At 46.4% G+C, this 26,106-nt stretch overlaps 1 protein-coding gene across 1 annotated transcript; it reads right to left on the bottom strand.

The window, feature by feature from the left end:
* LOC119387606 (cuticle protein 10.9-like) lies at positions 1 to 22,027 on the bottom strand. The gene is made up of 3 exons (XM_037655043.2): positions 21,858 to 22,027; positions 4,449 to 4,586; positions 1 to 365 (listed from the first exon to the last, which is right to left on the bottom strand). The coding sequence occupies exons 1-3, from the start codon at positions 21,867 to 21,869 to the stop codon at positions 3 to 5; spliced, it is 513 nt and encodes a 170-aa protein (XP_037510971.1). The 5' UTR covers positions 21,870 to 22,027; the 3' UTR covers positions 1 to 2.
* Between the last annotated feature and the right edge of the window lie 4,079 nt (positions 22,028 to 26,106).

Raw genomic sequence — 26,106 nt, 5'->3', positions numbered from 1 at the left:
ATCTAGTAGCGTGATCCATAGCCGTGGTGATGTCCGGCGAACGCGTATGCCGGAACTGTGAGCTTGGCGTACGTGGGCGCCAGGAAGGCGGCTGCGGCCTTGACCACTGGACCGCTGACGACTGGGTTTGCATTGTAGACAGCGTCGGCGCTGGCACCGGCCTTCGTTCCTGGCTCGTTGGTCTCAATCGTGGTGCGGAAGCCGTGAGCGTCGGCGACGTAGTTTACCCGTCGGTACAGTCCGTTGGCGTCTGTGTATCCGTACGAGCCAGTCTTCACGTTGTTCGAGTCGCTCTGCTCGTTACGGAACTGCTTGTTGCCATACTCGTCCACAGTGTCGTAGCCGAACGTGTACGGTTGCGGAGGCTGAGAGGAAACGAAAGAAGCATCGAGTGCTCAGGTAACAGTGGAACGACATAGCTGAAGCTGCTGTGATCTCAAACGAGAACATTTCAGAAAATGAGAAATGTCAGCCTTCGTGTTTAAGAATAAAAACTCGGAGAACGTTTCAACTTCGCATTCATGAGTAGAACGCGATAGCGCAATCGGGCGCTGTGCGCAACGCCTTCGCAACTGCTAGCGCTGACTTCCTTATCGTTGCATGCGTGAACCGTGCCGCAAGGGAACGAACGTATGTGCGCCTAACATTGACAGTTTCAAACTATCCTAGAATGCCTACTGCAAGTACTGTTTCACAGTGCTCACTACGCCATAAATATTCGTTTTGTCAAACAGTAGACAGTTTTAGTTTCACGTACGTAGAGGCTTTGCGTACGTAGAGCTTCTACGTGTAAGCAGTGGGCATGCGCAGAACATAGCCGCCGCGCGCTGGTCTCACGGACGTATACGTGAGATTCGATTCTTTGCGTGCGTTTCTTGCGCATGTAGACAGCTTCGCGCTTAGTTTTCGCGAGATCACGAACAAGCAATATCTTGTTCTTCATCTCGCGATAGATGGAGCTACGTGGTCCCTCTCGGCGCGCGTCGCGTACGTGTAGCTAAAAGCGTTTCAGATGGCGTGCACGTAACGCACGTGGACTTTTCACGTTTGCGTACGTGAAGTCCCTACGTACGTGAAACTAACACTGTCTAGAGAAGGGCCCACTACGCGTCCGTAAGGCTACACGTGAACCTACGAAGCTGCTCGCTTTGCTGATGCTTTTGCTGCGGATGATGATTAAATATGTATGAACGCTTTGTAATGGGTGGACATTTAAAACGATCACTCGTTGCGCAATTCGCATGTTTTGTCGCCTGGCACGATGCTACGCTTCTGTCACGCAATATTACAAGCGTTAAGGAGCCTCCTCCCACTACAGAACATTCAGATGGCTTTTTTTTTTCAAAGCAGTTTAAAGGAATGGCGGGGCTCTGTGGGCGAGGCTCTGCTTGCCACGCAGAAGGCCTGGGTTCGATACCCGCTCAAACCTGAGATTTTTATTCTTTATTTTATTTGCATCTTTCTCGATTTTTCGGTCATGGACAAGATGATGATTTTTCGCTCACAACAAACGACACCGACGCCGACACCGGAATTTCTGCGAAACGAGCTGTTTAACGCTATAGCGTTAATGAACACAATAATGCAGCGTATTGACACATGGAAACACGTCCCAGTTAAGTTGTGCATCATGGTAGGCATGTATTTCAGAAGAACTTTTGCTGGGCGAGTTGGTGCATGCCTGTGGTGGGCATCGTTGCGCATTCAATCTGGCGAACACAGGAACGAGAAGACAGAGTAAACGGAAAGAGCGCAAACTATGAACTGACAGAGTAAACGGAAAGAGCGCAAACTATGAACTGACAGAGTAAACGGAAAGAGCGCAAACTATCAACTGAAGTTGATAGTTTGCGCGCTTTTCGTTTACTCTGTCTTCTCCTTCCTGTGTTCGTCCGATTGAATGCGCAACGATGCCCCCCACAGACATGGTAGGCATGCATGTTCATTAGTTGTGTACACGTTGAAAGTTATTAAAATTTGCAACTTATATTGTTCTTGAGTAGTTTGAAGAGACGTGCAATCGGAACGAGCTGCTATAAAAAAGAGTGTTGGAAAAACAGTGAATAGAAAAGATAACTTTTTAAGGTGCAAGTTTGGACTACACGTCGTGAATTCTTATGGATATTCTTGCAAGAAATCACCACTTTTAGAACGTTCCCTCCCCTCCCCTAGCAGGAGAGTGCGCTCACTATCGATAGCTCCAGCTACCGCGGCGCTGGCGTCAATACAAGCCGGTCGAGGCCAGGCTGCGGAGCATTTGTATTAAGCGTGATGACGACTGTACGTACCGTACATTTTTTGTAGGTGCGCTTATGCCCTTTGGTAAATCGTTGTGGCACCTGCAGCACTTATATGCCATGCTTAATCCGTCATTCTTTATGCGACTTTCTACAATGAGTCTCTTTGGATATTTGATGCTGTGTGATGCATTTCCACGGTACACTTTCTCGGTTTTTACATCATGTACAGTAGTATTTCACCAGCAGTGTTTGTTTCGTTTTATAATGCATCTTCAGCCATCCTATACCCTGTGTATTAGTTGTGTAATACATTTGCGTTACTCACGCAAAAAATGAGTAGCTGATACAACCGTGTCGGTTGTGCACAGACAACATCTCCCTATTAAAAACTGAAGTAAAAAAAAAACCTAATCAAGCATGAATGCTTTCCTCAAACATGTACTAAACTTTCTGCCCGTGTAAAGCTAAATGCGTTACCACAGTTGAGTGTCATGGCGTTGAATTTTACTGTTCTCATTTTTGCAAAAACGTTACGAGAGATAACACGCAGAAAACAATCAGGAATGAGAAAAGACGCTACCTGCTTCAAAATCCTTTTGTTGCGCAATTCGCGGAAGTGTTTTCTTCCTTGCATTAGAGACGAAGGTCAACAGGAACTTTTTTGCACTCCCGCTTCGCTGCTACGTAAAAATAGCCCGACGTTCGAGGAAAGTTGTGTGCAGTAAAGTAGAAACAGGGAAGTAGAAGTGAAGAAAGTACCGTATACATCCCCCACATTTTCTGACAATACCGCGCGTGCGTCGACTTCAGCAATAGTACGCGGAAGCGCACAGAGCACTTTGCAGTGCGAGCACCGTCTGCGACGATGTTCGCATCAGGAATACCCACCACGTCTCTTTGTTATCCATGAGGTATTACCGTGCACAGGTGATACCCCTGTAACACGGGCCACCATAAGTGCACTTTGAGGGAACGCGCATCGCTGCTAGTGTCATTCGCACGCTGTCGCACGGGAAGGCTTAGAGACACTCGCTTGCAAAGCGCACTTGCCGGCGAGTGCGTTCGCCAAACTCACTTCGATGCGACTAGTGACTATAGGCTCGGTGGCAGGGCTCGAGAATAAATTAGTTATTATTCGAAGCTGAGAACACAGTATTTTTTGAACTATCGTTTTCGTTATTAGGAATATTATGATGCATTACAACATATTACACTACAAAAAAAAACTACTTTGCTGTTCTCGCTCTCAAGTAGTTTGCAGCCACGGCAGCCAGGGGCATGCCCAGCACACGCCGAAGAATGGCAGCATCCGCTGCGTTTGTACCTGAAGTTTATTTTAAGGGCTCCTCATAGCTATAACACATTATTGATTAAAACGCAATGACTGAAATAACAAATATCTGTTCTGACGTAAAATTCGTGATCACGGGGTGTGGATGGAGTTGACGTTTCGACAAGTGGCCTTGTGTTCTTCAAAGCAGCAAAGCTGCAAGAAGACGAGTCCGCTTGTCGAAACGTCGGCTCCATCGACACCCGTCTTCACGAATTTTTAATCTTTTCAAGCTTCCATGTTCCCCTGAACGTCTGCCTTCTTTTGAACATCTGCTGTGCTACTTAAGTACCCATAGCCATTACCAATATTTCCAAAGTACACTTCCCTTTCTCGTGTAGCAGCGCGCCGCCATTATGCCATTCTCGGGGTGTAAGTACACTCGCTCACAATGGCACTAGATTTGCCAGCGTGACCGAGGTATCACTCTCATTATATAATACACACAGTGTGTTATTCTCTTGCGTCCGAATCTCATGTCAGATTCCTGGGTCGAGTAATAAGAAAAGTGTGAGAAGCAAATCACTTAAGATGATCCACATCAATTGGGCTCTCGTTCCGCTTCATGTTGCCCGTCTTTTATTTTCTCTATGTGGTTCGAACATCTAACCTTAGCAATACGCGTGTCCTCCTGGAGCGAACAGCGTAACAGACAACCCTTGCACTGAACTGAGCTCTGAGCGCACGCATTTTCAGCGCTTCTCGCAGTTATCATCGCTTCTCGCAGTTATGACGAGAAAACATGCCCGGTTGTCTGTATTTGTGCGAAATTATTAAAAACTGTCGGAGCCTATATCTCTCAAAGATGCATAATGACTCTTAGATAGGGAGCACTTGATGCTTAGAATAAATGAGAAAGCGGAACGGGCGAGGCTTACGTATACGGGCTCGGCGAGGCCAACCTTGGCGACAACAGGTGCAGCTGCGGCGGCAAAGACGGGCCCTCCGAATCCTCCATGGTGGAAACCGAAGCGTCCGCCGGCGTAGGCGCCCGCTGCCATGCACAGAAGGATAAGCTGCAAAGGAGGGTGAACGTTAACGCTAGCCACTTTGGTTCACGTTGGAGCTCCTAATAGATATCTGCTACGTTTCATACCTTCACTAGCTACTCTTAAAAACTGCGAACCAGGAGCAGGTTTAAGTAAGACTCCTGTCAACGTATCCTACGCGTTACCACCTTCAAGGTTGTCATCACGGTTGTTCTGAGCTGTACAAAGTCCGCTATTAAATATATGATTGTGAGTATTGCCAAACCCAGCTGACGAAACTGTAGCAGTTGCTGGCATTGGGCTTGTCAAAGTGATAGTGCTAACCATTGACCCCGTTGATTTGTAACCACTTTCCTTAGCTCGTCACCTCATGTTTTCCATATAATATCTTAATCGCTTCAAGAAGCTGCATGGTAGAGAACTTACTGAGGCTCAGTCTCCTACAAACAGAATATCGTTCATGACGCTGTTATATGCAGCCTAAGAAGTTACACGTACACAGGAGTAAATTACGCGAGGGAAGTGCACCGCAGCGTGAGCATGTGGACACAGTTGCTGCATATACGTATAAGGGAGCTAGAGGGTCCTAGTCGTACACGACATGTCCGTGCGATTTCTAAACAAGCGGTTGTTAGGTGCTAAGTAAGTTACAATTGTTTCTTCTAAAACTGTCTCTCTTAACCTCTATATTCTTCGTGCTATACAAGGAAGAGCAAGCGTGTTATTAAGATTCCGCTGACGTCGCATTTATCCATTTGAGGACATCTCTTACAAGCGAGTATCCACGCATGCACAGGTTATTTCTGGTGAAGAAATGGCGGCTAATAATATGCTTTCGCGTGCTTATTCGTGTAGGTTTCTTTTTTTCGTTCAGTTCAAAAGATAATGCGTCCAAATTTCCTCGTCATACTTGCTTACTTTGGAGGGCTTTAATTCAAGTTCTGTTCTTTGACAACTGCGTCGCCTATCGTTCATATACATACTTGTTCATTGGGCGGATAATAAATTGTATGTATTTTTGATAGACAATGCTCCTGTTTGTAAATACAAACAATTTGTACTGAACGTGTGGGCTGGTGAGAGCTCTTCAACAACTTGAACAATTACCTAGGGTGCTATTGCGCAGCGATTCTATTCTATTTCAAGCGAAGCTTGTATTGCCCCACAAGTGTCGGCGTCGTTGTAGGTGAACCGAAAAAAAAAACATGGCTGATCCCTCCGTCATAGGAATCGGTATAACACGAAAGTGAAACCTGTCTACACAGAAGTAGTGCTTATTGTGTAGTTATATATGAGAGCTTCTACAATGTATATTCGTGTTTGGCAGCTACAGCACCGATTGGCTTGAATACACCCATGTATCCAAGTCATATGGCGCCTAGTTCGTAGAGGTTCTTAGTTTGAACCGCAAACGCGTGCGTTCCGTTGGCCTCTGCCTCGCTCCACCAAGGCACGACATTCGCCCGTCGAAATTGTGTCCTTTCTGCAACGCGTATTGCAGCAGATTTGTTAGTCGGTGCTCTCGCAATCGAAGTAGTCGGCGGCGGAGAAATCCCGTTGGTGCATGCGGCAGCTGCACTACTCCGATGAGCCGTCGCACGCTGACACGAAGCGAAAGGCAAAGAACGTAACTGCGTCTAGGGTGCCTCGGCGACGCCAGCGCGGCCAGTGTCCCTCGCCGGTAGCGAGACGCTTTAACGATGACCTCCGATATCGCGCGCATTCTCTGAGTAGCGCTAGTAAGTGTCGATCGTGAAGCATTACTTCTTTTTACCCCTCACAGACGGCGGCACCGCCCCGCTCCGCCCCGCCTACCTACACCGCCAACAGAGCACCGTGCGAGAGAGAATGTGTGAAAGATATAAGGCGCGTTCGTGAAGTGTCCAGCAACTGTCAAGGTAGCTTAGTTGGTTTAGCGTCGGGCGCTTACTGTCGCGGCCGCAGCGTCGTGGGTTCGATTTCCAGCGGCGGATATTTTAGAGGCGAAGCTCCTTACGGTGTGGGTCGTTCCCTCCTCTGTAGTAGTATGTATGTAGCCAGCTCTAGTTTAATGAATTGCTCACTAGATGGCGTTTCATGTATTTCTTAGAGCTCTAGTTTAATGAATTGCTCACTAGATGGCGTTTCATGCATTTCTAAGAGTTGCTGTTTAAAGATGACTGATGACGCTTGTATAATGCGGATGGCGTATGTCATCGGATGCCTGCGATCGTAAAAAGCACTCGCTCTTGGCGCGCTTCCTCTTTCGCTCGGGAGCGGACACTTTCCCTTCATTTCACCGATCACAAAGCGGTGATAATGAAGGGACCACGTAAACCAACTGTACAGTCAAAGTTTGATGTTTAATATATACATGGTGTTTTACACTCTTTATATGATGTACTGGGCGAATTTCACGGAAGAGTTTCACGGTTTACCGATGATTCCCTCCGGAGCTTCGCCCCACTCATCATCATTCACCCCGTGGATATGCTGTGATTTTTTTCTTTGTTTCTTTTTCTCACCCGTTGGTGTCGATTTTATGAACGTCATATCCTGTAACGGAAGTACTTGGTGGATCCCGGCATAAAACACTTTCGTGTTACAAAAAAAAAAAACAGCGCCCGCGAGCGCAAAGAAATGCGGCCATCGAAGGTGTCGCTGTCATATGCGCGTTTATATGAGCCGTTGTTTTATTAATTGATGCTCTTTCGATCAAAGGCTCGTCGGAGATCAGCCGTTTCTGATGCGACAGTTCGATGTTTTACCGAGGTCACTTCAGGATGCCAGATCTCAATGTTGTCTGGGTACGAACGCATGGCCGTCGTTGTTGCCTGTAGCAACTGAAGGGTTGCGCTGATAAGCACGTGCGTGACCGTCCAACTCAAGGTACGGAGGAAGGAAACAGTTAAAAGCGAACATTGTGCGATGCGATAGAAAGAGAGCAAGAAGGAAAGAAAGAAAGAAAGAAAGAAAGAAAGAAAGAAAGAAAGAAAGGAAGGAAGAAAGAAAGAAAGAAAGAAAGAAAGAAAGAAAGAAAGAAAGAAAGAAAGAAAGAAAGAAAGAAAGAAAGAAAGAAAGAAAGAAAGAAAGAAAGAAAGAAAGAAAGAAAAATTCCGGCAGATTCCACGCACTGTGGGAATCGATTTCATGCGAAGCACTCAGCAAATAGCAACCAATGCAGCATTTTTCGCTTTGAGCCATGCTTTACTACTAGGTGGATCGATATCACTGCGAGTAAAGGCTCGTTCACACCGGCGACTAACAACGGTCGCGCGACTAAGTTACTCGCAAAGCGACTGGTCGCAAATGGTCGCAAACGGCCGTTTTGGTCGCAAAGCGACTGCTTTGGCTCAGTCGCTCGCTGCTCGGTTTTTCAGTCGCGCGACTGCAGTCGCAAAGCTCTGAGCCAATCACATGCGCCTTTTTCCAAGAATTTTCAAGCACTGGCGTCGCTCTGTGGTTTAGAATACTTGACTATCATGCAGAATGCCTGGGTTCGATTCCGGCTGGAAGTGTGATTCTTATTCCTTCCTTCCATGACAATTTTTCGCTCAAGAACGCTGTCAATGTCGGCACCGGATTTTCTGCGACACTAGCTTTTTAGCGCTTTCGAATTAAGATTTCCAGTCTATACTCGCTGCTTCTCGTTTGATACACACTGTGAATCACCCATGGCGCATACCCGTATACTACGGGCCCTGTTGTGCAGGTATGTGCCACACGTGACTGGTGGAAAGGGTTTCATGACGTACGCACCAGGCAAGTAACGTTATTCATATCATGACCCGTGAATCGTGTCAGTAATACACTCATGTTCTCCTATGCCAATTTTGGTCCCTTCCAAGTTAAGGTGGAGAGCCCAGCCCTAGGTGTATAGATAGATAGATAGATAGATAGATAGATAGATAGATAGATAGATAGATAGATAGATAGATAGATAGATAGATAGATAGATAGATAGATAGATAGATAGATAGATAGATAGATAGATAGATAGATAGAAACTGTCAAATTGGCTTTGGTTCGCTAAGAAATGCTTCGCATTTAAAAGTAGTACGTTAGGCACGCGCACCAAGCTTCGTTTACCCCCATTTTCCTGATAGGGCGATGGCTTCTAAATATTTAACAGCGGAGCTCTTTAAGCCGGGAGTAGTGTGTCTGCCGAATACAAAAACTATCATCGTTATAAACCGGCCCTCGCTCTCTTCGTCCTCTTCTTCACCTTCTGCTTCGCTCCTAGAACATGTGCGCCGACTTGTCCGGCGGGGATTGCAATAACTCTGATCGGTGAAAGGACGAGCACAGAGAGAGAAAGAAAGGGATAGAAAGAAAGACAAAAGCAAAAATAGGAAAAAAGAACAAAAGAAAGCATGAAATCAAGAGAAGAAAGCGAGAAAAAGATAGAAGGCGAGAGAACGAGTACAGAGAGACGTATATATAGAGAGTGAGAGAAATATAGAGGATAACAAGGAAAAAAGAGAGAAAAAGACAGAAAGACAGAGAAAGAAATAGACGCAGAGAGGAAGAGATACAAAAAAGCATACACAAAAAGAGATAGAAAAAGCAGAGACAGCAAGCATAGCCATGTATAGGATATTACAGCAAGGGGTGGGAAAACAAGGGAGGGTGACGAGGAGGGAAAGTAGGAGGGGAGAGGTTGAAGTATAGCACAGTCTTGTATAGCATAGTATAGTATAGTATAGTATAGTATAGTATAGTAGTATAGTATAGTATAGTATAGTATAGTATAGTATTCCCATGCCCACTTCTTGTATTCGGGTTTGACCAGCAAGGACGGTTATAAACGCTCGACGCTCCATGGCCGCGAAGCAGTGTTCGAGAAGCTTCGCGATTTTAGTAGATCGTTTTGTTAAGATTGCGCGCCGCACGCGAAAGTTCCAGCTTTGTCGAGAGAAAACGCCGCCACCAGCGATATTGCTGGAAAGTTCGATAGCGCCTGTATAAAAGCCAATGCGCTTGACCGCTTGTCAGATTATCGACGGCCGACGCCCAGTTCGCCGCTATCAGTGTACAGCGTGTATTTCTGTAGTTTGAGTTTTCGTTTCCCGGCCACAAGTTCGGCCAAATAAACAGTTTCATCTCGACACGCCGACTGCTGTCTTCATCGAAGTCACGACCACGTGACATCTGGTGGAGGTGCTGGGTATCGATCCCAGTACCTATCGCACTGCTAACTTGAAGGACCCTTCAGGTCGTCTCGCACGATGGAGTCTGAGGCTTCAAGAATTCGACATTACCGTCGTGTACAAGTCCGGACGAAAACACTCTGACGCCGACTGCCTGTCTCGTGCCCCCGTCGACGCGCCGCCGCAAGACGACGACGATGACTGCTTCCTCGGAACTATAAGTGCCGACGACTTCGCCGAACTGGGGCGCCTTATGGAGTACCTCGAGTGCAAGACCGCCGTTGTTCCGAAGGTATTCAAGGGAGGACTACCGCCGTTTTTCTTACGGAACGGCGTTCTCCTCAAGAAGAACTTCTCGCCACTTCGAACCGACTACCTTCTCGTCGTGCCCTCATCATTGCGACCAGAAGTCCTCCAGGCCCTACACGACGACCCGACGGCTGGACACCTCGGTGTTTCCCGCACGTTCGCCAGAATACAGGAAAAATACTACTGGCCACGCCTTGCTGCCGACGTCGCCCACTACGTTAAGACTTGCCGAGATTGCCAGCGACGGAAGACCCGCCGACTAGGCCAGCGGCACTTCTGCAGCCAATCGAGCCACCTCACCGGCCGTTCCAGCAAATCGGGATGGACCTACTGGGGCCGTTCCCGACATCGACTTTCAGCAACAAGTGGATCGTAGTAGCAACTGACTACCTCACCCGCTACGCCGAGACCACGGTGTTTAGGTGGAGCGACGGCGCATTGGAGTGAGGAGAAATCGGGGACCTCTTTCCCTTTCTTGCCGGAAGGAGGCGCGCGCGGGACGGAGGCCGCCAGGCTATACCCAGCGCATACCTGACGCTTCTAACATTCGGTGTTTTAGCGTGTTTAGCGATATCGCAAGGCCCTGTGAGGATTGTGTGGCAGTGTAATATCATATGTTAAATATAAAGACTTCGTATTGTTTTACGTATGACGGTTCGGCATGCGGCGTGAAGCTCATAAACACCACATTCGGCCTCGGCAACACCGTGGCCTAGGCGATCGTTCCCGCATTTTGTCTACAAAAGTAAATATGCAGTTGCGTGGCGCGTGTTGAATTCACCCTTCATTTGCCCTCGAAAGAATAATTGGTGTATTTGCGGTCAGCATCATATAAAGAGCAAGTATCATGCGTAAGGGGCATTTCGCATATGAGATCAAGTGACCCTACAGAATCTTTTATTACGAACCGATTATTTGCAAATTCCGTAAACATCTGCGAGAAAACGAATGCTTTAATGCAATGGAATAGAATAACTCTATTTAGGTCTTTCAAGGCGTGCAGTAGCACGTGACGCGCCGCTCCCAGGTCGAAAATGCAGGATTGAAAGCGAATGCAATAAAGTGGGCGACAGCTTGTGACCGATGGCCGCTCTTTGATATATTCAAAATAAACAGACTGCAAGATATATAGGTTACGGTGCGCCAAGAATTTTATCACAGTATTGGCACGATCTACGAATTTTACATATTTTTGCCTGAAAAAGCGGGTTTAGCTCGAGTACTGTGTGGTGCGGCTAAATGATACGAAAGAATGTAGGATGGTACTCAAGGTGGTAGTAAAAAGAAAAAAAAAACACTTTATTCATTCGACAGTGCCTCATCTGTACCAGCACAACATGCATTGGCAGGATAAAAGCCACAACACACTAGACAAGCTTCGAAAGCTTTCGTAGCTTCTGCGTCTTGTCTGCTTCAACCTTCCGCAGCTGCTTACAGTATTGCCTCATCCTGACTCCAACATAATAATGAAGCACTTTCGACATAACATCCACCTTGTGCTCATGACAGGGAAATGATAACATGGAATTTTCTACTACATAGTCTATTGTCATGTCATATGCGTGCTTTTCTCCAGCATGTTTGCAAAATATTGCTTCAACTTCCTTTAAGAACATAAACAGGCAAGTGTTCGGGTGTACCAGTCCCCCTCGCGTCTTGCAGGCTACTAATGCAGCTTCAGGCTTCGACGCTGCATTACTTGTAGCTGCCAAGCCATTGCGACGTTGTTGACAACTGGTGTTCTTCAATATCTTCCTGCACAAAAATCCTACCACATAATAAATCATACAGTCGGTCACATTATCTGACGAGGATATATCCGAAAAGACATTCTCACACTCAGCTTCTTCTTCCACTAAGCCGTCTAGTTTCTGTTTCAGTGCCTCCAGACGCGACTCTAGAGGAGCAGATTCCTGAAATGCTGACGTTAGGTCGGAGAGGCTCAAAAGGCGTGGCTCTTCACTAATCTGTACCTGGCAGTTGCCAAATTTTGGCGGCTTCACAAGGCTATATATTGAAAGCATATTATATAACTGCAAAAACGTAGGTAAGCAAGGGTGGTCATTCTGACCGTTTGCTTGGCGTATGACGCCAAAGAATTTTTCAAGGACGTCCTGGTTGAATTTAGCTGTTAGCACATATTTAAAGCCACACTGTTCTAACAAATACTTTGAAAGCTGAATTGTAGAAAGTATTGTTACTCGCATACCTTCAGCAGTTGATTGAGACAGGAAGTTGTGAGGATTTACTTTACCTAGCTTGACATCTTTCTCCCAGTTGTTCAGCCATTGCAATGTTGATTCTAGGATGCTGAAATCTTTGCTTCCTTCTCTGAGGCCTTCCTTGGGGTGCTTGCGGTTGAAGGCATCGAACAGGTTATTCATTCTTACCGTAAAATCAACTGTCCCTTTTACATTGCATAAGCCAAGCGATCCCTTCTGTGAGTAAAATTCTAAACCGTTTGCCACACTGAGGCTGAACAGCTGCGTTGCAAGCTTCACGCGCATTTTTTCGGTGTTGCTTGGGTTTACATGTGAGAAAGAAAGTTTTGGGCAAACCCTCAACATGCCTTCGGCCTTGGTGTCAACTACGTAAAGTTTGTCATAGTGTGACCACATCACGCGGCTGCCGTTTAGAGAGAATAGCTTTTGCTTCAGAAGCCGGTTTCGCACGCACTTGATTAGATGTGGCGCATCTGAAAAAACATAAACATTTCGTTCCTCACACACAGGATTAACAAAATAGTTCTTTGCACCATTTAAAGCACCAGTTACACCAAAGTGCTTCCACATGGATCGATTGGTCGTGGCACCGTCACACACAATCGCATCGACAAATGCGCCTGCATCTTCAAGAAGGAGTATCGCCTTCAATACAAGCTGGGACAACACAGTTCCTTTTGTAGGGCCGTGGCTTGCAAAAACAGCCACGGGTTGGGAGTAGCTCTCACCAAAAGAACGGAATGCAAACACAAGTCCATGATCGGCTAGCTGCTTCGGCGCTTCAGCTTCATTTCCGAAGTCTGCATGTCCAGAATAAGTCATTGTTTTGGAGTTTACCCGCAATTCTTTGCGAACGTTAATTTCATCAAACACCAGAATTCCATGTCTTCGAAAAGCGTCTTTTGTTGAGAGCTTTTTTTTGAACGCACTAAAAAAACGAGTGTCAAAACCACATTTCACACGCACCATGGAGAGGTATTTCCGCACTGTTGACACACACGGAAGGGGCAATACGTTGTTATCACGCAGAAAGGAATAGCCTGACGGGCTACGAATGTGCAAGAGCAGGCAAAGTAGGAGCCACTCTTCGCTGTAGCGCCGATTCTTCTTGCTGGTGCACTTCGCAGCTGCTAAACATTCTTTAATAACAGTCGCTTCACCTTCAGGAATGTTTAAACCCCTGAGCTTGTCATCAAGGGACTCTTCCGACATTGTCGACAGCTTTTCTTGGCAGGACTTGAGTTGGGATGTCAAAGAACCCACTTTCTTCTTAAGACGATCAACAGACTTCTTTAATGAATACTGCGCTCTTCTGAAAGTCACCACATCAGTCTTTCGAACACTCGACAATCGGAAATATCGCATAGGCCGCTTTTGTTTCTCCTTGTCTAGTCTGCGCTTCTCGTGAAGACGAAGTGTGGTTTGAAGGCTCTGACATCTTTGGCATGAAGCTGCGTCCGACTGCAGCAGAAGGACACATTGGTTGTGTCTCCAGCGGCTTTTTACATCAACATAAGCGCTGGAAGGCTGTGCGTTCGGATATTCTTTAGAGTAAGGCCCTCCACTGCATAAACGAACGTTGTGCACAAGGAAAATCAGCGTCTCAATATCGGCTATGTTGCGGATATTTCCATGAAATCCGAGTTGTTTTTTTGCTATTCGCCTGCCCAAAAAAGCGATGTTGATATTCAGTGCCTCATCGAAGCTCACGACTTTTCTTGGATATATGTGATTAACAGGAGCGGCATAGTAGTTGTATCCTTCGACTTCCGCAGCCATTCCCACAGCACAAGACACTGTATTCGCGGCCACGAATGCAGCATTAGACACGTGCATCTCTGAAAACACTACCGTTTTCTGGCCATCGATATTTATTTTATGATGTGCCCAAGCTGCAGTTGGCAGAGTGACCGATTCAGAGTTTTTAAGGATATCACCAGTACCTGGTTCTGCATCTGGCTCGAACACGGTGGCCTCGGTGCTGCAGTTGGCAGTGGTGGCACAGGAAACTGAGATCGCCTCGGCAATTCCAGAGAAGGCGGTATCGGAGCCTCGACTATCCAGCGATGACTCCTCGATGGCAGGAGTTGAGCTTGATGAATCTCCACCACTAACACAGCGTTTCTTGGCGGGAAGGCAAACACGGGTCGCAGGTGCTTTCCTTTTCTTCACAGTCTTGGTTAGGTGGCTCGGGCATCCAGGAAATATTGTTGGGATGGCGTCTTTTGCCAAAGCCGCCTTCCTCGGCGCACTGACAAGAACGTTTCCTTTATATAGCGCTTCCCATGATTTGGTGACCAATCGGGCATCAAAATGTTTTTCACAAACAAAATCTGTTGCTTGCAACTCGCGATCCTTCCGTGGAATAGCATGTCGCCACACTTTCAAGCGGTCACTATCCTTCGGAGCAGCGAAAAGGGAAACTTTCTCCGAGCACGATTTGTAGCCCGAGTTGCATCGCGGCACAAAGCACTTCTTGCCCATCTGGACAATATAAGTTGTGTAAATAAGGACTTGATGAACAAGAATAAGCTATTTCAAATAGGCTAGCATTTAGGCGGCAGGCGTTTCGACTGGCGAACGTATGTGCACGAATGGGGCCTCGTCTGGTTTGGCGAGTTAGTTTTAACGGCTCAGACAGTGACGTCACGGAATATGGTGTCACTCTCAACTACTGTCATTCCCGAAAGAAGAAACTGGAAAGCAAATGGTTAGGAAGCTGAAAAGGAAACGAGCATGACCATTTCACGTTTGTGCACCCACAGCAGGGCACAAAGATCTAAACAGCATGTCTGTGACGAATAACGAAAGGCACAATCAGAATGGCACATGGTGAGCCATGATGGATTGGTTGTTAAACGTACGTCAACCTTCATTACCACGCGCCAGCCAGCGCGTGTAAACTTAAGTTTACACGTGCCAAGCATAATCCGATATGGGGCATGCACAACGACAACCCATGAGAGGAATTTCTAACCTACCATTGTCAAGAGTGTTCCTTCCTTCTGACAACCATCATTTAGTGAAACGTCAACCCCCCCCCCCCCCCACACACACACACACAACAGCGCTTTCTTTTTCACTGAATATCTTTTTCTATTTGACTAACCCAGTTCGGGTCCGCCACAGTGGATCAGTTGCTAAGGTGCTCGGCTGCTAACCCAGTGATTACTAAGCCAGTTCGTCACGGCGGCCTCACCCAATTTGCCACGGTGGAATTATTTGTGCACGAGCTAAAATATTTTTGAAATTCGTGTTCACCTGTACACTCATTATCGCTGTTCGCAGAAGCTATATTTCCTATGTGTTTCCATCTGTTGGCTACCGCCACTGAATTTTCTTGATGTTGTGCATTTACTTTCAAATCAGAGTGATATGTGTGGTTACGTACCCTGATAAAAAACGAACGGCCAGCAGTTGAAGAATTGTCGCAAATGCAGCTTTGTAAGCGACGCGGCCCCCGTTGAAGCGGCTGACCTGAAGCCTCGATACACCCGCGCTGCCTGCCGGAAAAAATGCGAAACGCGTCTCCGTGTTCGGCGGGGAGGCTGCACGGCGGAGGCCGAGCGTCGGTACACCTAACCTATTCTAACACCGTGGCCGAGACAAAGGCCTTGCCCAAGGGCAGTGCCGCCTAGGTAGCCAAGTTCTTCGTGGAGAACATCGTCTTGCGTCATGGCGCCCCAGAGGTCCTCATCACAGACAGAGGTACCGCCTTTACTGCGGACCTAACACAGGCGATCATCAAGTACAGCGAGACGAGCTACCGCCGCACCACCGCCTACCACCCGCAGACCAATGGCCTCACCGAACGTCTAAATCAGACCATCGCCGACATGCTGGCCATGTACTTCGACGTTGAGCACAAGACGTGGGACGTCGTCCTTCTGTACGTGACCTTCGCTTACAACACGGCCGTCCAGGAAACAACGCAGATGACGCCGTACAAGTTGGTCTACGGAAGGAGCCCGGCGACGACGCTCGACGCCATGCTACCGAACGTCACCGACGAAGAAAACTTCGACGACGCCGCTTACTTACAACGTGCCGAAGAAGCTCGACAGCTCGCCCGCCTGCGCATCAAGACCCAGCAGTATACCGACAGCCGTCGCTACAATCTTCGACGACGCTTCGTGGAATACCAGCCTGGCGACCGTGTTTGGGTCTGGACGCCGATACGCCGACGTGGGCTTAGCGAAAAACTCCTTCGGCGATACTTCGGGCCATGCAAGGTTCTTCGACGTCTCGGCGCTCTTGACTACGAGGTCATCCCGGACGGCATAACGAACTCCCAGCGACGCCGCGCACGACCTGAAGTCGTTCATGTCGTGTGCCTTAAGCCGTTTTTTGTGCGTTAGCGAACCTGGGGACTCTACTTTTTCCTTTGTTATTATAATTTATTTATGCACTTGTTTTTTTCTCTTCTTTAATCTTTCACAAGCATCGGGACGATGCTTTTTCAGAGGGGGGCAATGCCACGCCCACTTCTTTTATTCGGGTTTGACCAGCAAGGACGGTTATCAACGCTCGACGCTGGCCGCGAAGCAGTGCTCGAGAAGCTTCGCGATTTCAGTAGATCGTTTTGTTAAGATTGCGCGCCGCACGCCAAAGTTCCAGCTTTGTCGAGAGATAACGCCGCCACCAGCGATATTGCTGGAAAGTTCGATAGCGCCTGTATAAAAGTCGATGCGCTTGACCGCTTGTCAGAATATCGACGGCCGACGCCCAGTTCGCCGCTATCAGTGTACAGCGTGTATTGCTGTAGTTTGAGTTTTCGTTTCCCTGCCACAAGTTCGGCCAAATAAACAGTTTCATCGACACGCCGACTGCTGTCTTTATCGGCGTCACGACCACGTGAAAGTATAGTATAGTATAGTATAGTATAGTATAGTATAGTATAGTATAGGAAGGGGTGGAAAATGGAAGTGAGGGTGAGAAGGAGGGAAAGGAGGAGGGAAACACCACCAGCTCCGCCGTTTCCTCAGTCTTCGCACCACTAGTGCGTAGCTGCTCCACTTTTTTGTACGCTTCGCCGCCATTAGCCATCTTCATCGGTTAGAAGGCGCAGCCCGGCCATTTCGATCAATGGCAGACGGCTAATGGCTGCGAGAGGCATTAAAAAAAAAGGTCGTAGAATCGCATGAGAATCGCTCCGCGATGGCTCTCCTAGTTATCTTAACGGCCAACGTGGTAGGAACTGTCACGTAAGAGTTGCAAACTGGCTTTGTATCTTTGTTACCGTTAAAAATGAATGAAAGACGTTGCTAATAATACTCGCTTTCAAGTACACAGATATAGCTGTTGAGAGAACCTTGCATGGTGTATGCGTCTTACGGCTTTGACGAAGCGGAAGTGATGACAAAGGACACGGAAGTAACGCGACAACTGTTTGACCGTTCATTCAGTGGCTTTTGTTGACCCTCATCAGAGTGCCGAATAAACGCCACCACGCAGCTTACCCAGCTTGCTTAGTAAGTATACGCTTGAATGGCGTCTGTCAACAAATTGAAAAAAAGTCACGTGGTCCCTTGTGCATTCGCCCAAGACGACTCGAAAGCGAAAGCCATCTCCTCCTTTTTATTTTGGGAACGTTAAAGAGCAAAAATAGGCATTCATATGGAACGAGAGAGACAGGGCGACTGCCGTTTCTGTCTCTCGTTGTATGTGGGTCTATATTTTTCCGCTTTAAAGAGACAGTGAAGAGAAAAACGAGTTTTCTCGTATTAGTAAATTACTCTTTCACGACACGAGAAACATTGCGCTTGCTTCGAGAAGACGCTTGCAAAGCGAGAGAACACGCAAAAAGAGAATGTGGGAGGCGTCGTCACCTTTAGGCTCCCGCACCCGTCACCGTGACGTCATAGATTTTGACGGTATCTACTAAGGCCTAGGTAGTTCGTAATCGGTAGAAATGAAGTACATTGTCTTCTGAAAGAGCCAGAGATTTAACATACATATTTTTAGGGAATTTATTTGAGCCAATACGACCAAAATACGAAAAGAAAAACGGTTTAAATGCTTGACATCACCATCGGAGATTTCGGCAGGAAATTTAAAAGTGGTACTTTTGACTGAGTTTTCTCATCTGCTAATTAATCTATTGCGGTGAAATTAACAAAACTAGGGTTTTCAGGGTGTAATTTATCAGTCTAAACTGATTTATTGCTTCACTTTATTGCTCTTTAATGTTCCCGAAAGCTATGCATCATCTCGCCGAATATCAAGTTTTGTTAAACTTTCTTCTTTTCCCTCAGTCGATTGCTCTAAACCACCTCCCCACCCCATGAAGAGGTTTCAGCATGCGAGGAACCCATCCGAGCTTTGAGATTTCAAAAAGCGTCCTCTATTAATTGTTGTGGCGTACTGAAATTAGGCCACAGCAATTAATGAATGAAGCGAAAGCCATCGAATGAAGACAACAAATGAAGCGAAAGCCATCGAATTCGGTTGAATTTCATTACTTCGTAATTATTACTAGAGGCCGCTTTTTCGATAACTAAATGTTGGGATGGGTTTCTGGCACGAAGAACTTCAATTCCCCATTTGACACAGTCACCTAACTCCACTAATTAAAAAGTTAATTAACTCAACTTTCTTAATTACTGTCTCAAGTCATGTCACTAACCACCTTAAGATGCCTAGCGCTACAGAAAAAGTCATTCACTCATTTTGGACGTCTCAGAAGAATATGGCAGTTGCGTTCTTCCATGTTTCTGTTTAGGTTTCGCCATTGAAATTGGTTGAATTTCATTATTTCGTAATTGTTACTAGAATCCGCTTTTTTGAAATCTCAAAGTTGGGTTGGGCTTCTGGCATGAAGAACTTCAATTCTCCCATTTGACAGAACCACCTAACTTCACTAATTAAAAAGGTAATTAATTTAACTATTGTAATTACAGTCCCAAATAATTTCTTTAACCATCTTAAAATCCCTGCCACTACAGAAAAATCCATTCTGAAGGCAGCAATCAAATATCGCATTTTCCTGACTTTTTGAGAAGGTTGGACACATTTCTTGAAACACCCTGTATATATATATATATATATATATATATATATATATATATATATATATATATATATATATATATATATATATATAGCGATACTAGAGTATCTCATCTCTTTCAAGTACCCATACTGGCCTATAATTCAAAGCGACGTCGGTTTTATTTGTGTACGGAACGTTTTCTGTTGTCATCGTGCCAAAGACCTGATGGTAAATAAGGAAGCAATGTAAATTTAGCACTGCAGGAATATATAGGTCTATTCACTTGTATGCAATAAGTGCAATTAAGGGGCAAATTACGGTTTCAAAGAAACGTAGGACTTAACTTGCAAATAACTTGTGTGCAAGGTTACGCGAAGAAAAATCGCTCAATTAGCACTAACGGGCTTAGCCGTCTCCTAGTACTGAAGTGCACGGTAACAAAGGTTGATGGAGAAACTTGAATGATAGCTTAGGCGTTAGCATGATTTATCGCCTTTCGTGTTACTACAGGTACTGGGTGTTAGACTTCCTGTTCATGGAACAGACCTTCCGTGTGTCTAGCGAAACTTTCTCGATATAACTCTCCAGATTATGTGGCAATGTTCTATGCGAACGATACGAATAACAAGGCCATATTGTTTCGCTGATCTAGGACGTGTGAGGCAAGACATGCACGAGAACACTTTAGAACTAGCTCGGGAACATTTAGAGCTAGCTTCGAACTTGAGGACCATTTCTCATCTGGATATTGGCTGCATGAGCAATATTCAGACTTAATTATGGCGTGGAAGATGTGAATTGGCGGAAAGAAACGGCAAGACGGGATTGTTCCCTAGTGTCACAAAAAGAGTGTCACAAAACTGAGAAATCGGCAACACCACAGTGAGGCTTTTTTTTAAAGTTAAATCTGTGGCAAATACAGCAGTTTTGAACTGAACTCTTCACAAGGGTGGCTGAATGCGCATTTCTCAGTTTACATGACAGTATTTGCAGCTCCGTCATTTCTTCGAATTATTTAGGTTTGCTGAAGCTTTAGCTAGCGTAGATTTCGTAATGGAACTTGTCCTGTCTCCCTCGTTGTCTCCCTTGTCGGTATTTTCGGCAAAGCGTATTTCTTCAATACATAGATAAAGCTAACAGGAAGCTCTTCTTGAGACTTCGTGCATTGCAGGCCTCAATTTAGTGCGCCCTTTATAATCCACGGTACCTCCACGCAACCCTCTAGTACAGTGGTTCTCATATGGGGGTCCGCGAAACCATTTGTGGGGGTCCGCGAGACCCATCCTCGAAAAAAGATAAAAAGTTTTTGGAGTTACCCTATGTCCTGTGACAACGACCACTTCTGATTTTTTTGTTATGCTTCACTGCATAACACTTATGAATTGCAGTGGAGCTGACTTATGTTACCCTTGATAAGATGGTTGTAAAGATTTTGTTGTAGTTTTCTACAACATATTCGCGCGAGCATGCTTTTTCTAGGCATGCATATTTGAAGAGCAAACATAGCTAGAAACGGGTTGAATGTGGCTGCAGACCGCACAACTTATTCACAAGCTGTGGAATTGGAATTGGTGTGGCCTTAGTTTGACCATTCTTTGCCAGGGAGAAGAAAAAGGCACAAATTTCACGCAGCATATTGTGGTAATTTATGACCCCCCCCCCCTTTTTGTTCTCTCACTGCAAGAGGTCCCTCAACACTTCCACCAGTCCACAGGGGGTTCCCGAAACATCCATGGCTGAGAACCACTGCTCTAGGAAGTTTACTCACGGGATGTTATTTGTAAGCTTCTGTTTGCATTGCTCATTACGTTGCCACGGCACGGTGACATTTATATGTGTACAACGGTCCGCTTCATATTAAACACTCGTACGTTGATAAAAACAACTAACCATTAACTGGGTACACCTCAATTTACCAATTTCTGCACGTATATCATTTGTAGCGCCGAGCGCGAGGATGCATATTCGACTCGTATAACTGCCTGAGAAGGCGACTCCGACTATCACAACACAAACTTTCCGCGAACCTGGGTTCTTTAGAGGAGTTCTTTGTAAGTTGACTGCAGTGGAACGGAAATAAAACGAAAGTACCGGAATAAATTCCTGTTAAATGTCTTCGTGAGATTGTAGAATTATGTGATTGATTTCGTTTATCTTCGCCTTTCGTAACTAGATCTTTACGGTACCCCAATTTCAGAGCCGCTTGGTTACAACTTTCAACTATGCCTATGAGAATCTATGTCCCTTAATCTAAACTAGACTACCGTTTTCCAATCTTTTCAAAACAGGGCTACTGGGCTCCCCTGACTAGTAGCCATTCCTAACGCACTCGTCCCTCATCAACATCCGCCATCCAAATTTTCACCTCAGCCGAAGTTTCGTCCGGGACGTACACTTGGTATAGAGTCTTTGACGTATAGTTCGTTTCGCTTCCCAGTTATTAGGGTCCTCCGCCGTATAGAATCATACAGATAAGCTCGTAGCAGTTAGGGAAGATTTGAGAATCGGTAGCGTTGGTCGAGCATCGCCTCTCACGCATGTGGGTTGGTCAACGGCGCCTTTACAGCCGGTAGGTATCCACGAGCGGAGGACGAGGCATAATCCATGCGTAGCCAAGCGTACGGTTGCCGATGATGCCGTTGCTCACCTTTGTGTACATCGTGGAGCTCCTCTTTGGCGGGATCCTTACTTCCGTAGAATACGTCACGTCGCCGACGACTGGCGGGGGTGCTTCCGAAATAATATCGCGATCGCTCACAGTGGTTACAGGAGTATGTGTATATGTCTGTCCGTGTGACGTCCGCTCGGAAGAGGCCCGGGTTTTATAGCAGCGAGTGGACCACTGGGCCTGCCCTAGTTCGTAGGAAAACACCCCTTCTTTTCGCTTTCCTTCTTTCTGCCATCCCTCCCCGCATCTCGTAGACAGTTATTCGCACGTCGGGCGCTTTGTTGAGATCACTGTGGAGAGAGCGGTTAGAAGGGAAGGAGGGGGGGGTCACTCATCGCTCGGCGTCGCTGGCAGCCTCCCCCGGACTCGTCACGTTGGGAGACCCGAAGCTCACTTTCTTCGCGGCGGTTCGGATGGTCATCGCGCCTCCTCCTCTACCTCCTCTTCGTTGCAGCTTCCTTCCTCCGAGGCGTCAGCGCGCGGTATTTGCTTTGTGCGCTGGCCGCTGAGCGGACCTGCCGCGAGTTCCTCTCGCCTCACACGCCGACCGGCCGGAAATAAGGAGGGGGTAAGAGGCGCCGGCTGGAACGGTTCGATGCAAGGCTTCTGTCAAGTGCAGGGCGAAGCGTGTCCTGACAACCGAACTGCGCGCATCTTGCACGTGTGCACTGCATACTATACAGCTGTTGCGGTTACCGCCTCGCTGTAAACATTGGCCGCTGTTGGTCCGGCCGTGCTAGCTGTATCGAGGCAAACTCCGCCGACACATCTCTTCCTATGCTTTTGCGGTTTTGCCTTTTTCTAGTGCGAGCCCCTTTCAGGTATGCTGCTCGTGACGAATAGCGAACAAATTGCTCGTGAGCAATTCTACCTCGATGTTGTCTCTCTGTACTGCTTGGCCAATGGTAATTGGTGCTGAGAAAAAGAAAGACAATAGGTTTGTCAGGCGAGCAGTCGTGCGGGCCCATTTAAACGCTCGTGCTGACGAAATGAAGGAAGTCCAATAGCGCGCACTCTCTCATAATGCAGGAACAGTGAACATAAGGGTGCAAAGTGCACGTAATATCACTGGGCGTGTGAGAGGGACCGCTCACGACGTTTGTGACCTGCATGGGCGTAGTGAAAGAGCAAGATGAACAGGCTTATGTTCAATGCATCGTAACTGTTCTCAATCAAGCTAACTTTTTAAAACCGATCGCATTGCCTTGGATTTTTCTCATTCCATGACCTAATTCAATTCAATATTATTTGTTTTCCCAGTCAGGATGGCATCGTCGTTTGAGTTTCGTGAAATGACCTGATCGCATGATATTCTTGTGCCTTGAGCATGGGTGCAATACGTTATGATGAGTAGAGCGGAAGTGCGTCTGTGCATCGCCAACGAGTTCGCGAATGTAAACTTAGTAGCTCTGAAGAAGGAATATTAAATGCATAACCTCCAGGTTACTAACAAAACCCCATAACAGAGCTGACAATGACCATGAGTTCGTACAATCTCTTCTCATCGTAAGCCCGTACTCATTCAAAGCAACTCGCACGCATTTAAAGTTCGTGAGAACAGGTGGTCGTCAATCATGACAGATTTCACAGATTTGGCCAATAATTCGTCTGTGAACTTGTAATTACTGAAATAACCTTTAAGCGATTCGCGTTTAGACGTCATTTATCAGGTTAAGCACCACGTTTTTTGTGCTCGAGGACCCACCATCAATCAATGCTGTTATCAAACATGCACCTTTTCTTTTTTCTTTTTTTTAATAGCGACCAACGAAAATGTGACACCTACTTCAAAGTGCCCGTTACGAGACGTGCAAAGGTAATTCATAAGACTGGCACGGGATATATCAGCCTTTTTCAGGGTCACGACTTATCTAGAATTTGAGTATTCTTTATGTGAACCTAACAAAATCTTAGCGTCTACACTGTCGAATTTCTTACCTTCGCATCTGCAGAGAGCGCTCAGAACGAGAAAAGAAGCAGAAACAATGTAATCTACACGCGCAAGTTCAGACGCTGAAGTGCCGTTTTATTGAAGAGGAACGAAATGCATATGGTGCATGGAGAGAAAAACAATGTGGAAGCAATATTCCAGCAACTCAGCCGTTAACTATACGATAGACAGTAACTGAATGCGGACGCTTATATGTTATTATGATTTACGATAATGTTGTTATTGTTCAACTGTATGTGCCACTTTTTAGTTTCACAACGCAAGAAAGCTTGTGGAGCACGACAAACCACATATTCTATTTTGTTTTTTTCTTTGAAGTTTCACTAGACTGGTGGCTTAGAGAGTGCTTTCTTGGAAATATCCCTTCTGATTCTGTTTCATGTCGTTTTGCATAGCTACTTCAAAGTTTTTTTAGATATTTTTACTAGGACACTGTTAAGGCTGAAGTTATCGCAGTGCCTCCGTGATTTCTATTAACACCGAGTGTACGGAGTTGTGCATAGAGAGTGTGATACGTATTGTTCTCCGCGCGTACAATCGCACCATAGCCAGGACATGAAAAAAAAAAGAAAAGAAACACACACACCCACAATCAGTGAATCGTACATTGCGGGAGAAGACGCGGTTTTGATATACACGGCCTTGCAACAAGGGGCTTTGTTCTTCTCTGCGCGCCCTCGCCTACGTGGTCCTCCGCAATATTATTCGCTAAACCAGCAGTGGGCGTCTGGATAGGTCCCCGGATGTCAGCGATAAGGGAGGAGCACCAGTCGTTTCCGACGATGCGACAAGAATCGCCAAGGCGTTTGCCCTATCCATTCTCATTGTTCACACGGCTGCATTGAATGGCGAACGGCGTTTCCTCTGTCTAGAGGGCGGGTCCACAACACACAGACCGGTTAATAGAGCACATGTCACCGAGGGACCTTCGCCGTATTGTTATGAAGATACATGATACGTTGGCGTTGTTTTGTGCATGGTAATCGCTGGTGGGTGCGAAAGTGTTGCTCGCTGGAGTTGCCCAATACTGATCACTATACTATACGGCCCTTCTTCTGCTCTGGCTTTGTGTGTGGGCGCGATCTTTGCATGAGGACACCTGAAAGGGCACCGTCGCATATATTAAACTATGCCCGCCTTACAGTGAGTTTACCGCGTTTGAGCGCACGACTAATACGTCCCCCCGTTTTTGCTATGAAGTTAGCTGCCGTGTTTGATCATTTTGTACTCGAAAGCAGGCGCTCACGTATCCTCCAATTTCGTAAAGCTTAAAGTTATGTGAAAGCACGAGGGCATGGGCTCGATTCACCAGCCACGGTAGCCGCATTTCAATGGAGGCCAAATGCAAGAATACCCATGCACTTTAGATTTAGGAGCAAGTAAGGAACCGCAGTTGATGTAAATTCAGTCCCCGACTGTATGGCGTACCTCATAAGCACATCGGGATTTTGCCAAATAATGCCCCAAAACTAATTTTGTATGTTCTATATTTGTGAGTGATATACATTTTAAGTGTGTAAGCATTTCTGTGCCGACTCAACGGATAAAACTGCGTGTCTGTCCCTCTGTCGCGCAAGACGAACCGCTGTGAAGAAATAATGCACAAAACAAAATAAATTTTCTTGGCGGAGCTCTGTTTCACAACATATAACCGAGTGTCTTACCCACTGGGTCACACACCCACGCTAGAAGTGTGTGAATATCTGAACCCTATGAATGCGTCGCAGTGGCGATAACTAAAGAAAAAAAGAAAGAAAAATACTTCAGGTGACAATAATAATGTTCCATTTAAGTGTCTGTAATGGCGAAAGCCCCCACCGTTTCCGGAATTTTAGGGTCACCTGGGTAGACATCAAAGTGAAAGAAAACCATTCTGCCGTGGTTATGTGCTGTATTGATGGAACATGCCAATAAGACGACAGTCTGCGGTTTCATTTAACTTATGCAATTATTTTAAGCGCACTCGACGGGTTGAGCTGCACTTAACCGTCCAAGGCCTTCGCAATTAACTGCAGAAATGTGCCGTCGTGTTGCAGAAGCCAATAGCAGAGGCCATGTAGAAATAAGCGTGTGACTGAGGTCTGCTCCGCCAGGGGCCGCAAAGATTCCACCTCTTCTAGAGCTGTTCACAAAAAAAAAACCGCTTGCTCTTTCAACGAATTCCCCTAGTTTTCATTAGGTATTCAGACAATTATTTGACCCTTACCTTAAATAAACCTATGCCCCGAAATCACATGTATCCCAGTCATATGCAACTCTTAACTTGAACGATTGCGC

The sequence above is a fragment of the Rhipicephalus sanguineus genome, chromosome 3 (genome assembly GCF_013339695.2).
Source record: "Rhipicephalus sanguineus isolate Rsan-2018 chromosome 3, BIME_Rsan_1.4, whole genome shotgun sequence".
NCBI lineage: Eukaryota > Metazoa > Arthropoda > Arachnida > Ixodida > Ixodidae > Rhipicephalus > Rhipicephalus sanguineus.
This window is presented reverse-complemented; position numbering and strand designations above follow the sequence as displayed.